This window comes from Phoca vitulina, unplaced genomic scaffold (assembly GCF_004348235.1).
Source record: "Phoca vitulina isolate PV1807 unplaced genomic scaffold, GSC_HSeal_1.0 scaffold25, whole genome shotgun sequence".
Lineage (NCBI taxonomy): Eukaryota > Metazoa > Chordata > Mammalia > Carnivora > Phocidae > Phoca > Phoca vitulina.
Window position 1 is genome coordinate 12,196,032 of NW_022589728.1, and position 16,217 is coordinate 12,212,248.

General features: G+C 43.5%; 1 protein-coding gene across 3 annotated transcripts in view; it reads right to left on the bottom strand.

Moving 5' to 3' along the window:
• Positions 1 to 16,217, bottom strand: part of CA8 (carbonic anhydrase 8) — a 94,548-nt gene that overhangs the window by 42,660 nt on the left and 35,671 nt on the right. For all 3 annotated transcript variants that reach the window (XM_032421636.1, XM_032421634.1, XM_032421635.1), the window contains exons 4-5: positions 7,955 to 8,050; positions 2,048 to 2,110 (exon numbers count right to left, since the gene is read on the bottom strand). In XM_032421636.1, coding sequence (XP_032277527.1) covers positions 2,048 to 2,110; positions 7,955 to 8,050 — 159 coding nt within the window. The remainder of the gene's footprint in view (positions 1 to 2,047; positions 2,111 to 7,954; positions 8,051 to 16,217) is intronic.

A 16,217-nucleotide genomic window follows, 5' to 3' on the forward strand; every position in this document is an offset into this window, starting at 1 on the left:
ATTCTCATTTTGTTTCATTTGCATTTGGTAACTTGTCTCTAGGATCTATTGTAGATGCTCTCTTTCTGCAGAGAGGGAAAACTAACACCTGAATGAAAATATTCAATTCTATGGGCGCCTGGGTGGCTCAGTCGGTTAAATGTCTGACTCGGTTTCGGTTCAGGTCGTGATCTCAGGATCCTGAGATCGAGCCCCGAGACAGGCTCTGCATTCAGCATGGAGTCTGTTTGAGATTCTCTCTCCCTCTCCCCTCCAGCTTGTGCTCTCTCTCTCAAATAAATAAATAAATCTTTAAAAAAAAAATTCAATTCTAATCAACTTTTATCAAAGTTGTATTTAAATTTCAATAAAATTGGGGCTCCTGGGTGGCTCAGTTGGTTAAGCTACTGCCTTCGGCTCGGGTCATGATCCTGGAGTCCCGGGATCGAGTCCCGCATCGGGCTCCCTGCTCAGTGGGGGGTCTGCTTCTCCCTCTGACCCTCCCCCTCTCATGCTCTCTGTCTCCCATTCTCTCTCTCAGATAAATAAATAAAATCTTTAAAAAATATATAAATAAATAAATAAATAAATAAATTTCAATAAAATTAAAATAAAGAATTTCACTAAAATATTTGTGCCATTGTTCAACAGTCACATTTGCAATCACTATTTTAAATAGTGCCACTTAAATTGCTCAGGCCCTAGAGGCAAACAGACCTGTCGCAGTAGTTGGAGATCTCTTGTAAGATGACTCTGTCAATGCAGACATAACAGGGCAAGTTAATGTGTAACCTCTTAGTCTCTTCCTTACTTCTAAGAACTATTTGACACATTAAAGAATCCAGCTTACCTGCTTCCCACCAGCCCCCTGTATTCCATAAAGACGGATGTTATATGAGCTGGAGCAATAAAAGAAAATTTCTGAACCCATTTCTATTGGACAAATGTCAGTCAAAATATGTCCTTCCCTCTTCTTACCAGCTTTTTGACTAGTCTGTGCTTTCCCTCGGTAGCTGGATTCATTCTAAGCCTGCTCAGGAAATCTATGGTAGATGTTTTTGCCTAGTCCAAGATGCCCTGGGTTTGCGCTGGCCTAGAGCTAATCAGACTTCATTCCCAGATTGATTTTTGGATCGGCCTTGGGTCTTTGCATCTCTGTGCTGTATCTGCAGTAGCCATCCAGGATTAAACTACTGCCCTCCAAGGCCACTCAGATTCAATCGATTCAACGTGAGCGTAAAAGGTACTGGTTAGAACAGAACTTGGCTTCCCAGCAAAGGTGGGCTGAATCACTACAGAGTCGTATCAAACTAAATCACCTTCTCTGAGATATGTGATCGTACAGCTTATGTGTACTTGCCTTTTTCTTTTTTTAACATAAATGCTTTGAAGTATAGTCGCCATAATTTTTGTTTCATTTACACAACTTTCCTATAACCAATGGGCGGAAGGGGTTAACTCAGCAGGCCTGGGTTGCTCAAAAAGCTGCCTGTCTTGAGGACTGGCCTTGATTGGCTCTGAGGTCTTGGGATATTCTGCCTGATAAGAGTGTTTTTGTATGCCTGAGGCCTCGGGCCATGCTGTACCAGTTGGACCGTATAGCTTACCCCGACGACAATGTGATTTGTGATGAAGGCTTGGTTTGGCTGGGGCTGGGGGTGGAAAGGATGGAGGCAGGGTAGCGGAGGTCAGTTACACAGACACTGCATGCTCACATAACTGACCCCTCATAAAATCCCTATACACAAAGGCTCAGCTAGGCTTCCCTGGCTGGCCACACTTCACATGCGTTGTGGCACATCACTGCCGAAAGATTTAGGTTCATCCCCACGTGATTCCACTGGGAGGGCGCAGCTGGAAGCTTGTGCCTGGTTTCTCCTGGACTTGGCCCCACGATCGTTTGCACTGTCCTCGTTTTTGATCTGTAGCCTTCCTCTGTCATAAGCCACAACCATGAGAGTAACAGCTACTCTATGAGTCTCCTTGGAGTGAATCATCAAATCTGAGAGTGGTCTTGGGGTCTGCTTTCATAACCAGTATTTTTATTTTCTTTTAAATAAAAACTTACCTTGTACTGGATATCCTGGAGGATTTCAGTCACAGCCTTCAAGCCTACGTGCTCTTTTCCTATCTGCAATACATAAAGCATAAACCATACCACAACCATCTTTAAATACTTTGCTTTCATCCAAAAGAACTAACAGAAAGTGAAGCTCAAGTCTACCTGAATTTCCTTCTCAGGGAATAAGTAAAATACCTTTTCATTAATAACCAGGTCAACATCTACATAGAGAAACTGAAGTTGTAAGAGAGGCTAGTACAAGAAAGTATTAGTTCTTGGGGCGCCTGGGTGGCTCAGTCGGTTAAGCGTCTGCCTTCGGCTCAGGTCATGATCCCAGGGTCCTGGGATCGAGCCCCGCATTGGGCTCCCTGCTCAGCGGGAAGCCTGCTTCTCCCTCTACCACTCCCCCTGCTTGTGTTCCCTCTCTCGCTGTGTCTCTGTCAAATAAATAAAATCTTAAAAAAAAAAAAAAAAACTTAGCTCTTAGACATTTTAAAGAATTCATTCTAAATTCATCTTGCTGTGCACAGATTATCACCCACTGTGCTGTCTGCAGTCAACCCCTGAACACTGACCCCCGTGCCGTCGAAAATCGCGTATGATGTTTGACTCCCCCAAAAACTAAACTACTAATAGCCTACTGTTGACCAGAAGCCTTACTGATAACAATAGTCAATTAACATGTATTTTGAATGTGACATGCATTATATGCTCTATTCTCACAATAAAGTAAGCTAGAGAAAAAATGTTATCAGGAACATCGTAAGAAGGAGAAAATACATTTACAGTACTGTAAAAAATCCATGTTTAAGTGGACCCATGTAGCTCAAAGTCATGTTTGTTCAAGGGCCAACCGTATATCAAATGATAGAACACTGCAATGTAAACATTTCAAGGATATTTCTGAATTAAAATTGCTCATCACATTCCAAACCCTTTCATTTTTGGCTCTGGCATTCTAGAACATTGTTATAAAGATTGTACCTATGCTGGGGACGCCTGGGTGGCTCAGTCAGTTAAGTGTCTGCCTTCGGCTCGGGTCATGGTCCCAGGGTCCTGGGATCGAGCCCTGCTGCATCGGGCTCCCTGCTCAGCGGGGAGCCTGCTTTTCCCTCTCCCTCTGCCCCTCTCCCCACCGCCCCCACTCGTGCTCACTCTCTCTCAAATAAATAAATAAAACCTTTTTTAAAAAGATTGTACATAATCGTATAATCACCATTTTATTCTTAAACACATCAGAATATGCTGTTCACAGACTTCTACTTTAAAACATTATATATCATTACACATTTTTAGTGTAAAAAATGCTCCAAAGAATGTGAGGTTTCAAAAGAAACTTGACATTAAGTATTCTTGACTTTAACTTTAAAAATTATAAACGCCATCTGATTTCCACTTTTCAACCGGGTTTCAATGGTCCATGATAATGGAGGACAGTAACGACAGGAGGTAATTTAAAATCTGAGATAAACAGTGTTATCATTTGCTTTTTCTCTTCCGCACAAATTTGTGCAGGATGACCTACAGGAGCTAGAAAAGCTGTCAACATGTCCACATTCCCGGTTTCTCGCCATGTGTACCACGTGAGAAATATGCCAGGTGAAAGGGCATCAGAGAGCAAAGAAAAGAGACAAGACACTTACATAATCTAAGATAGGCCAATCGGTTCAAAAGAGTCAAGACTTCAACTATTTCCCAAGTGTCTGCCATTCCTCAGACAGGCTTTAAAGATGCAAACTGAATTCTCTAAAGTTAAGAAAATAATACTTCAGGCAAGCGCACGCGTGAGTGCAGAAGCCTGGGCCCGACCTTCGGGGCAACCGACCTCCCTTCGCTGTCCTGGTTTAACCGTGAGGTAGCATTCGGAGGACTACGCCTCCATTGGTTGGCGTGTTTTCCTTTCATGCATCTCCTGTCAGACTGTAACTCTTGGAAGAGTCCTTATCTGAATGCTGTAAGGCCACATACTGTAGTGGTTCAGGAACAAGGCCACCTACGCTGGAGGCCGGCTTCTGGTCCTGTTTTTAGCTGTAAGCAAGTTTACTTAACCTCCCTGTCCTTCAGCTGCCTCATCTATCTAGTGGGGGAGGGGCGGGGAGGGAGGATAAAAGTGATAGGGTTGAAGAGAAGACTACAGCAAAGACCGCAGAAGAGGACATGGACCGTCCTCATTCAATTAATATCACCCATTATTACCCTTACTCAGAATGCCAAACAGCATCAAATACAGTTTTTACATATATTAGCACTTAACTCTCACGGGCTCCTTCTTCCATAAAGATTCCGTACTTTATGGGCAAGAGTTTTAAATCTGCAACAAACTCCGGCTATTACTCCATCTCTTCCCTTTCCTTCTTTGCCAGATCTCTGTAGAAGAGGTGATAACCACCAAACAGCAAGTATAGACGCTACTCTGCACAGCCGAGTCCCCCAAATCCTCGAGCAGTCCAGGTGACAACACAGCCTGGTGCCAGGAGTCTGCCAAGGACCACAAGACCCATTACCTCCTTACCTCTCACCATCCAAAAGGCAACCCGTCAGCCCTGCCCGGCCCTGGCCCTGTGCTTTTCCATTTCTCACTCGAACCTCACCTCATTTCCGTTGTGCCCTCTGCAACAGGCTGCCACCGCCTGCTGGTCTGTGTGAACCCCTCAGGGCTGCTCAAGGCCCAGCTCTCCCGGGCCTTCCGAGTGGACGCTGTGCAATCTCCCCCAGAGACAGGGCTGAAAGCTGTGGTCAGTGCCCTGCGGGTACCCTCCGATGCATACTCTGACCCATAGGCACAAGGCCGTCCTCCGAGTGGACCATCCTCCTCAGATACTACCATGCTCTACTTGTGGCGAAGTTCAACTGTCGCCAAGTTTTTTAAAAAACGACCCACTGGTCACTCCCCTGTCATCATCACCTCCTGCTGCCACTACGGAGGACTTCAACTCCCTGGAATGCGTCTTCACCCCTCAGCCCACGGCTATCAGCCCCCTTCCACCTCAGCACCCCTCCTGAGAACATTCCCTGAATTTGTTTCACTCCGAAAACTTCAACTCCAAAGCCATTCCCTCTGACCCCAGCTTCTCATCCATGCAGCTTTTTTTTTTTTTTAAAGATTTTATTTATTTATTTGACAGAGAGAGAGAGACAGCAAGAGAGGGAACACAAGCAGGGGGAAGTGGGAGAGGGAGAAGCAGGCTTCCTACGGAGCAGAGAGCCCGATGTAGGGCTTGATCCCAGTGGGATCATGACCTGAGCCGAAGGCAGACGCTTAACGACTAAGCCACCCAGGCGCCCCCTCATCCACGCAGCTCTTACTCTCTCTTCTCTCTCTCCCCATTCACTGATCTGAGGAGCCACGGCTCCCAGGAGCATCTTGGCTTTGTCTCTTTCCCTTCCTACCTACTGAATGACACCTCTCCAACCATCCTCAATTCTCTAATCCCTGTGTCCCCCTAAATCATCCACTCTGCAAAGAGATCAATGCAACAATTTGCGAGAATTTCCTACTCTTCTACTTGAATAGAGAACAATCCACAAGATCTTGTCCTGCACCATCTATGATGTTCAGTCATAAGTGGGTCTCCCACACTGACTGTCAAGTCTATTACCATTCCCCTCCTGGGCTATTTCAAAACCCAATCCCACACCCATGCTTCCCTTGCTCTAGAAATAATTCTGCTTGGTATGTCTCAGAGATAATGAAGGTCATCAGGCATGAGGTCCTCTAACTTCCTGCCTTTCTTCACCTTTAAATCCATCCCATTTCTACCCACTCTTTCTTCCTGACCCTCTGTTTTGGAGAAAGGGTGGGTGCCTGGTCTCTGAGGTTAGTCTAGCCACGAAAGCTCTCCATCCTGCATCCTCTTGTCTCCTCCTCTTATACATCAAGTATCCCTTTTTTGCCAGTATTTTTAAACTCTGCATCTGCACTAGTGCTTTTTGCTCAGAATAAAAATACAGGCAGATCGCAGATCTCGAAATGAAACAAACAGAACATTCCTGTACATCAGCATGAGTTATTACCCCATCTGTCTTTCTTTTCTTGAGCCACACTGCTTGAAAGGGAAACCTACGCTCACTGCCTATGCTGACCCCCTCCCATTTTCCCACTCCTCCTGCCGAAGTGTGAGAGCCCCAGATGGACTTCAGTCCCTCTCCTCTTTGCTTCGGTGGACACCCCTCATCAGTCCTTCTTTCCTTCATGAAATTCTGCTCTCAGTCTTTCTGTAACTTTACTCTCTCCTAGACAACCAGAATCTCTCCTCACAGCAAACTCAGGGAAAGTTAGAACCAGTGCGCATGCTCGCAAGCTTCCCCAGGCCTACAACAATGAGCTTCTTCCTGGAATACTGATGCTGGTTCCCAGAGTCCTGGCTTTCAGCCTAGTGCTCTATTAGTCCACGCCACCTGTCCTATGCTAAGGATCAGTTAAGTGAAAATATTCTCATATTTAACTCCATTCACAAATATTTGTTGAATACCAACTCCAGAGATGAAACAAACATGCTTACTTCCCTTCTAGAAATGACTGCTCAGGTATTTGTATTATTTTATTTCATTCTTATTTTTTAATAACAAGACACTGCCTTCTATTTCTATTGCCTCAACTTCTCAAATTTGGGTGCTTTATTAACTTTTTCAGGTTACAAAAATGGACTTCAATAGTTACTACTTTAGTACATTAGAGATTATCAAAACATTTTTACCGATACCTTGATACCGTAATTTTATTCTACTTATACAATGCAGTTATAAAACAGAAGAAATACAGGGCCCTGCCTGTTAAAAAAAAAACAAAAACAAAAACAAAAAACCATGAAGTAAACAGTGAGAAGGTTCATTTAAAACTGTAAGAATTTGCTTTTAAATTCTATGACGTGTCATACTTTCAAGATACTGATCTTAAAATATTAAAAGGCTAAAGCCAGATGGCTGCTTCCAAACATCAACAGACAAATACCTGAGAGAGAAATTTATAATGGAAAACTGTTGTGCTTAATAATACTATTGAAATATATACGACACAAAAAAGGCAGGTTTGTGAAGGCCCCGCTGTCTCCGGAAAATTAAGTTACTAACGATCACTGGGCTAATGTGACGCTCAGGTACCACGTTCTCCAAGAGGCAGCCGAGAACCACGCAGAACTGCAGTTACAGCAGTGGTTTCTGGTCTTGACGGTGACACCAAATCTGTGTGTGTCTGTGACCAGTGACTGACCTCTCTGGCCCTTGGTTTCTCTTCTGTAGGATGGGGAAGGGGAGAGCAGAGTCTCTTCTACCTCTTAATCTTTTAGGACATCCAACAGATGACGAGACAAAGTTAAAAAGATCCACGGGGGAGAACTAGATTAAATTTTTACTTTTGAAAGGATGTAGTCTGAAAATTAATTTAATTAATATCCTGTGCCCACCACGAGCTCAAATCTGAACTTTATATTGACTGTATCCACCAAGATCTTCGCCAGTCTTATTTCATCAGTGTTTTTCTATCGGACACTTCAAATCATCCTGGACTGAAAATTATTAATAACAAAGAGCTAAAAGAGTCTACTACATGATTACATCATCGATTTTTCTTCGACTTCACAGCAAGCCAGCATCCAAAAACATTTTCTAAAATCCTTTTTCATTAATAAAATGAACTTTGCCTTCAGGAGACATCTTCGACATCATTTCTCCAAAGACCCTGAAGGCCAGCTGGAAGAAAATGTCTACTGACTAAATGAACCATCTTCTACCGATGACTATGGCTGCCCTCTTATGAGCCACAAAAATCAAGTGTTCTCTTTTCAAATTACCTGTGTTCTCTGCACAGGAGTTTTAAAAAGTAATAAAATTGAGAGAGCACACAAAATATTCTGCAAGGGAATCAGAAATAAGCATCCCTGAACAATACAACAGTCACGGCAGGGGATGATTTACCTGAACAAACAAAGCAATGATGGCAATGCCATGTGGCTTCCCCACGGCCTCATCAATACTGCCAAACAGGGTGGAGTTCCAGTGGATCAGATGGAGCTGGGTAAACAACACACAAGTCGCCTCGTTAGTAATGCATTTCTAGTGAGAACCACAAAGACAGTCCAACTTCTGCTTAATTGTTATCTGTTACATCTCTATGGTACCACATGCAACAAAAGTATCCCAAATAGGCACACACAGACCACTTCTTTAATCCAGGTTCTCTGCAGGAGTTCCTTTCTTCTTATTTCTGAACAGAGGCAACGCTCAGTGGGTCGCGGCCTCTTGAGTTCCACTTTAGTGCTAATCAGGAGCACATCTAAGGACACTGGCAGATTGCACATTGATTTAGTTGCTTTTCCTTAAATGCCATCCCCTCTGGTTCTCGAGAGGACAAAACTTCGGGTCTGGGCACAAACACCAGCACTCATTCCAGGTATCAGTACCTGCAAAATCACATACTGTGTCACCTGGTATTTCCATCAAAAATAAGACAAAGCCGGCCTCAAATTCTGGTAAATTATTTCAACTCTCTAAGGATATACAGAGATAGCACCCTGTAATGCTGCATCTTCTTAAAGTCATGGTAATATAATGAATGTCGATGTAGAGCTCTAAAACAAGGCCATTTCCTGCACCGGAGATAAAATTTTATCTGTGAAGGAATGACAGATAATGCTCTAGAGGACTCCCGCACTCCTGGCTTCATAAAGCTTTGTAGCTTTCAAGTTTATCTAGAATATGTACTTGCTCTTACACCACTGATAAAACACTTGCAAGAAGCCAAATTCAATTCCCCGGTTTAAATCAAATGCCCACTGAGGTTCTTAGTAAAACAGTAGCTAGGTAAACCTTCTGCCTAGAATGCTATCTTCATCATTATAGCTTTTAATCAAGTTATAATTACTTACCATGTTAAAACCCTGTCTCGTTTAAAAATCAGTTCTGATCCAAAAGGACAGAGCTAAAATTCAATCACGATGTCATTTTAGCATCCATATTAAAATGTGAAGGCAAATCATCACGGGAATAGTCATCGATTTGCTTTTTCTACCTGCTGAGTTTGTCCTACTAGAATTCAAGATTATAAAGCTGACCGCTAGAGGGAGGTAATGAAGTCCTCTGCCTATAATAGAAACGGGAACCGAGAAAAAGACCACATTCAAGGCCAAGCTAGGACAGACCATGAAAAACCAACATGGACCACGACTGCCCAGTAAATGCAACTGTCAAGGCACTGCCTTTGAGAAAACAATGCTCTATAACGTTTCAATTAATAATGAAAGACAGACCAATTTTAATCTTTCCTCTTCTGGCTCCAACAATAGCTGAAGTCCCAGTGGTACAGATAAGTGTACAGTGTACAGATAAGAACCCACTGCCTTAATTAAATAAACAAAGAAGGCCCAAGGTTGAAAGCTGTTTTTATTCGGCAAATTACAGAGTTCAAATGAACGTTTTTTTCTCACTTCTCATAGCAACGTTACAGAGTATTTTTTCTGAAACAAAACAAGCCAAAAAAAAAAAAAAAAGGCTGGTTTCTTTTTGTGTTTCGCCTTGCCACTCCTTATAACTCAGCAACATCATGTACTCACACGTGATCTTCAACACCTGCTTCACGGTCTTTTTGTGTTTTAAAAATTGAGGGTCCCCACGCCGTAAGTGGATGCTGCACAAGGTGACTTTGTTTCAGAGAGTGAGTTTACAGTGAAGAAACGGGACAAATGCTACCTGGACCAGGGAAGCAAGGTCAGCATCCACAGTCATCAGTCGTGTCGACAGCGTGCACCCTGGACAGGATGTGCTGAAAATGACATGTTACCGCCGTGGTCTTCCCCCCCAGTAACCTATAACCCCAGTCTAATCATGAAGAAAACATCACAGGGATCTCAGTAGAGGGACAGTCTACAAAATACCTGACCGGTACTCCTCAGGACTGTCAAGGTCAACAAAAACCAAGAAAGCCTAAGAAAATGTCAGTGACAAAAGGGGCCTAAGGAGACATAAGAACTAAATGTAACATAATATCATAGGTGAGCTCTTACAACACAGAAAAGAAGTTAATTTAAAACTGAGGAAACTGAATAAAATTCAGACTTCATGAAGTACAGATTTCGGTCCACTAATTCTAACAAACATAATAACATGCTAAGGTAAGATGTTAACAACAGGGAAACTAGGTATGGGTTATATGGGAACTTCCTGGACTATCTCCACAATCTTCTAGAAATCTAAAAGTGCTCTAAAAAAAGGGAAATGTTGGCACCTCAGCCAACCCAAGTAAAAACGGGTAATTGGAAGATCGCTAAGACTCTTGTGTGACTAGCACATAACACAGAATGAACTAACCAGAGAACCTCTACCACCTGTTGCTCCTTCTACCACCTAGGTCTTAGCGGGTCAGTGGCAGAAGGGATTTTTCCCTCACAGTCAACAAGGGACCCAAGACTGGGAAACACAGTCCTGTTCTGGTACTTACTGGAAACCCTCTTCGCATGGAGGCTCTTGCTCTCACTTTAAGACCAAACATCATTAGAGATCCTCTTTCCATACCTTTAGAACGTGGTTAATTCAAGGACCAGGCAAATTGCCAACACATTCTGGAAATCAGCTATAACCCAGCAGTAGTAACTTTGCTGCATGACCCACTAACGTTAACGCTCCACATTTCTGCGGCCTCTCCGCTCCGGCTCACTCTGTGCTCCCCGAGCCCTTCCTCACTCCACCTGCATTAGTGTGCTAGGGCCACCATAACAAAGCCCCACAGACTGGGTGGTGCAAACAACAGAAATGTATCTTCTCGAAGTTCTGGAGGCTGAAAGTCCAAGAGCAAAGTGTCAGCAGGCTTGGTTTCTTCCGAGGGCTCTTTCTTCGTCTTGTAGATGCCTACCTTCTCCCTCTGACCTCACATCATCTTTCCCCGTGTGTGTCTGTGTCCAAATTTCCTCTTCTTATATAAAGACACCAGTCATACTGGATGAGGGCCCACCCGAACCACCTCATTTTAGCCTAATTACCTCTATAAAGATCCTGTCTCCAAATATGGTCACATCTTGATGTGGCAGGAATTCAGACCTCAACATATGAATGGGGGGAGGGGAGGCACAATTCAGCCCATCACACTATCTAGCTCACCCTTTCCTCTTTCCCCACCTTAATGAAAGTTTTTTCAGATCTCGAAAGCTTGAATTATTCGTATTGACTTCTGCTCTCCTATAGCCCCCTCCTTATTCCTATCATCTTATACTTTGCCTTGTATTAGTCTTGATTCTATCTCATAAAGCAAAGCCATAGTGATGGGAAATTACCAGTGTATATGAAGAACTAAAAGTACCTCTGAGGGTAGCTAGAGCGTATGTACGTCTGACTGTGACAGGAAAGATGAGGCTGGAAGTTAGAGGGGTTCGGGTGGCACAGAACTTTAAATTTTATCATAACTGTATTTTGGGGAACACTAAAAAATATATTAGCACAGTGACTATTATTATTACTTATGCTGCTTACAATCAAATTTGCCCGTGCCAGTGTCCGTCCTTCTAAAGTCCTATGACAGTATGAGGGTAGAAAAGAAGTGGAAGATGGACACAGGAGGCTGGAAGATAAGCTAGAAGGATATCACAAAAGCTCCAGCTGAAAGATCATGCCAGAGGTGCATGATGGCTCATTTCATGGGTCAACATGGCTAGGCTATGGTGCCCAGCTGTTTGGTCCAACACCGGTCCAGGGGCACCCGGGTGGCTCAGTCGGTTAAACGTCTGCCTTCAGCTCAGGTCATGATCCCAGAGTCCTGGGATCGAGCCCCGTGTCGGGCTCCCTGCTGAGCAGGGAGTCTGCTTCTCCCTCTGCCTGGTCTGCCTGCCGCTCCCCCTGCTTGTGTGCTCGCACTCTCTCTCTCTCTGACAAATAAATAAAATCTTTAAAAAAAAAAAAAAAAAACACCAGTCTAGATGTTGCTGTGAAGGTACTTTTTAAAGATGTGATAACACTTAAGTCAGCAGACTTTTAATAAAGAAGATTAATCCCCATAATGTGGGTGGGCTTCATCCAATTAGTTGAAGGCCTATGAGAAAAGACTGAGGTCCTCTGAAGAAGAAGAAATACTACCCCCAGATTATAACATACAAATTCTGCCTGAGTTTCCAGTCTGTGACCTGCCCTGCAGATTTTGGACTGGCCAGTTCCTGCGATCTCATGAGCCAGTTCCTTAAAACAAATCTTAGTTTCTCTTTCTGTCTCAGATATGTATTCTCAATATATATTTTGTTTCTCTGGAGAACCCTGATCAATACACAGGTTGTAGAGACAAATGAACAAGCAGAAAGTGTGAAGACAAATGAACAAGCAGAGAGTGTGAAGAAAATGGAGGTTTAAATATGAACAAGACTAGTAGCCATAGGAATAAAGCCAAAGGACTCTAACAATTAAAGTGACAGTATTTGAAATTTCCTCTCCTAAGCCTAAGTGGAGTTCCAGTAGGGAAGGGGGACAGAGGGACGAAACAATCCACAGATGATTAGAAAATACATACCAGAACTTCTGCTCATTTATTTCTGTCCTTTTTAAAATTTCAGTTTCCCTGTGCCTCACAAAATAATTATATGTACAGAAAAAGATCTAGATCAAATACATATGAGTGCGTGAATATAATTTATTACTGAATATGCACAATAGTGAGGATACGTGCTCCAAAATCCACTGAGGGACAAAGGAGTTTGAAAGGAAAGGCGTAGGACACTTGAGAACATGGTTTAGAAAATGAGGAAGCAGCCCATCCAGTCAAAGGAAGGCTTTGGTCGAGGTCCAAGCAGTTCTTATCAGTCTAGGGCGCTTGGAAGCTAACTTCAAAGCCTAACAACAGTAGACGCAGGCTCTGGGGTGTGTCTGGTCCGTGGTACACTACAGAGCGCAGAGACAGGGATGCTGGGCACTTCTGCAACTCTATTGATAAATCCTGAGAGGCAACATGCTCCCACAAAAGGTCTCTGAGCTAGCAATGAAGTCCTGGATTCTCGGTTCGGTTCACAGCTCTTTAGCTCTGTGAACTTCTCAAGTCACTAACTTGTCTGAGCATCAGGATCTGTAACATAAGGAGGGCTGTGTCTTCCCAGCTGGGCTTCTTCACACCTCTCTCCGCCCGCCCAGAGTACTCTCTTTATTCCTAGATTTCTCTCACGGTTCGCGCTCATTAGCATTAATTATATGCAGGCAGCAAAGACACAGAAGCAGGGTGATGAATTTTGAGAATGGAGAGCAGCTTACTTGAGAGTGAAGCCCAAGTATTTAAATGCCCCTGACCGTTGCTAAGGAGTCAGGGGTTAGACGGCATTCTCGCTACGTCTGCCGCCTGGACACACGACGGTCCCACTCTGGGCGCCGCCTCGCTCCGTCGGAGTCCGCGGGACTCAAGGTGACTGCAGGCAGGGCTCTGCCTCACCAAGGCCTTCTGGAGCCTGAGCACAAAGCACAGCAGGTGGCAGAGGGCCTGCCTCTTGCCCTCTGAACCCCCACTCCTGCTATGGCTACCAACAACAGTAGTTGAAAAAGAGAGAATTCTTCAACCCAAAAACAGGGCAGTTCTCCACTCTCCCTTCAGAGACTCGCCCTCAAAAGACAAAAGGTGTTGGCTTCCTCCCAACGTGGGCATGTCTGAGTAGAAGAAAGTGGTTTTCTCCATCAAAGCCAAGTCTTTCCTCACTTCTTACTGTTCTCCACCCCCAACCCCACACTGCCTAACCACGAGGCCTCAAGCTACGTGGCCTCATGTGAGTTAACAACGTACGTATTACGGAGAAATAAGAAAGCAAAGATCCATTATTCCTCTTATCAGCATCATGACCATCATTCCTTCCTATTAAAAGAAAAAAAACACCTGACCATTCGGTAACAACCGCAAAGCACCCTTTGATAGTTTCCGAGAAAATCTTGGAGCTTTTGCTGTAGGGCTCACAAATTCAAATTTCCTGCAATTGATTATGCCGCTCTGCCATTAGTACCCGTGAAACGTTAATCTTAATGTACTTAACTCACAGCGATTGATAAATTTGTCCAAAGTTATGAAACTGACAAGCCATAGCCTTATAATCACTTATTTGTCACCGAGAAAAGTAAGTTTGAAGATTTCATGGCAGCCTAACAGAAAGCTATCTTCAAGATAAATGAGGTTTATTATTAACATAAATAACACGACAGCATTAAAGTACAAAAGAATGAATCACGAGGAATGGAAAAAGCAGCAAAGGCTGAAAAGGCACTTATGACTCACAAACTTCATTCTCCAGCCCTGTGCACTCATTCGCACAAGTTCTGTGAAATCGCTTATCCTCAGATGCTTGATGGACAATTCCTTTCAAACGGCTTCATGTCAGCTCAAGCTGAGTATCGCTAGAACCGACATCAGCTCCCTTCAAAGGTGCCCTCTTACTGTCTCACCACAGAGCCCAACCTCCTGGGCTTGAGACCTTGACCCCCCCCCCAAACCCCTTTATCTCCAACTCACCAACGCCTTTCCTGGCTCCTAATTGTTTGCATTATAAAGCTCAACTGATGTCCATTTCATGCAGCTTTCACCACATTTCCTCTCTTCAAAAATGTCTAATTAAAATTTCCTACCCACACAAGATTAAATTTCTCTAACCCCATCCCTCCCCATCCTATCTCCAAAATACTCAAAACAAGTGAGACTCCTGACCATTCACAACACCCTCCCTATTTTGTTTATGTTCCACTCACTTGGAATGCCGTTCCCCATCCTGTCCTGAGACTTATCCAAACTTACCTATCTTCCTGGTCCTCGGCAGGCATTTGATAGACAGACAGACTGAAGACGCAGATGATGGGAGATGGAAACAGATACAACTTGAACCAACAGATACGAAGGAAAAGGGATAACTGGGGTTTCCACCCTGTATCACTTCCCAAAAGTAAGATGAGTTCTCTTGTAGAGAGGAGTTGAAAGTTACATCACAACAGTCCAACTGGTCTCCCGTGAGTAAGCAATGCAGAATGAAGAACTGCCTTAAGAAGCAAGGCTGACAGTACGAACTACAGGTATCTTTAGATATCTAGAGAGATAGCCTTACAAAGTCCGTTCATCCATGGATCCAGTCACAAAAAAGAGTGACAGAAGGGCAAAGACTGAGCTTTCAGAAATGGTGAGATGAGAGAAGGGAGAGTATCAAATATGCAGGAGGAAAACCAGAAAATTCCAAAGTCCTGTTTGGACAAAAGACAAAAATCCTTCTAGAAGAAATTGTGGTCAACGGTGTCAAGGCTCTGCAACAAAGCTACAAAGAAACAAAAGAAAATGAGGAAAGGAAGAGATTTGGGATTTATTTCTTTTTAAAGATTACTGAGGAGGCAATGCAATCAAATGAAAGCAGCAGGGGCAGAACATAAAGACGTTAGGATAAAACCAGCAGGGCAAGGCCACTCATCCAAGCAGGTGGGCAGGGAGTATCAGAAAACAAATCAAGAGGTAACTACAAGTGAGTGCTAAGTGATTTTTTTTAAATAAGGACAAACAGTATGCTTGAGTTTAAGTAAAAGTCACCTTTGCCTTTAGTATTCTTTTAATCTATTCTTTCAATGGACAAAAGTAAAACCTGAGAGAATCACAAACTGCTGTAAGTTTTGATAAATCAGAAGTATTCCGTGCACCTATGAACTCACATGCAATTGCACCTAAAAACCATTTTTCTGCCAAACTATAGTCATTGAGAACTTTCCTCTGAGCTGGCCCACTACCTATCATAGATTCATCAGGAAAAGATCCTGGTACCTAGGTCCTGATTTTTCGCTCAACTGCTTCCCTTAGTCCCAAAGAAATTCAACGATGGAGAGTTGCAGCCCATCTCCCACCAGATTCTGAGTTTCAGAAGCCAAGAATGTCACCTCACCCACGCTCCATCACACTCCAAAGCACCCATTATCAGAGCACTTGGGAAGAGCTATGAAATGAGAAAAAGGAGAAGAAAAGATAATGTCTCGGCTACAGTTAACACAGAGATGGTTGAAACAAAGAAGACATTAAGTATTCAAATTTTAAAAAGAACGGGAAACTGGAAGTGAAATGTTTTGAGTAACAAAGTGGGAGCAATAATTAAGTGAAAAAGAGCAGAAAAAGCAGCCCCTCTCTACAGATCCACTCCTCCTTAGATGAAGCAGATAAACTGAGATTTAGAGTGTATTCTTTTCAGGTGCTGCTGTACTTTAAGATGTCATGGTC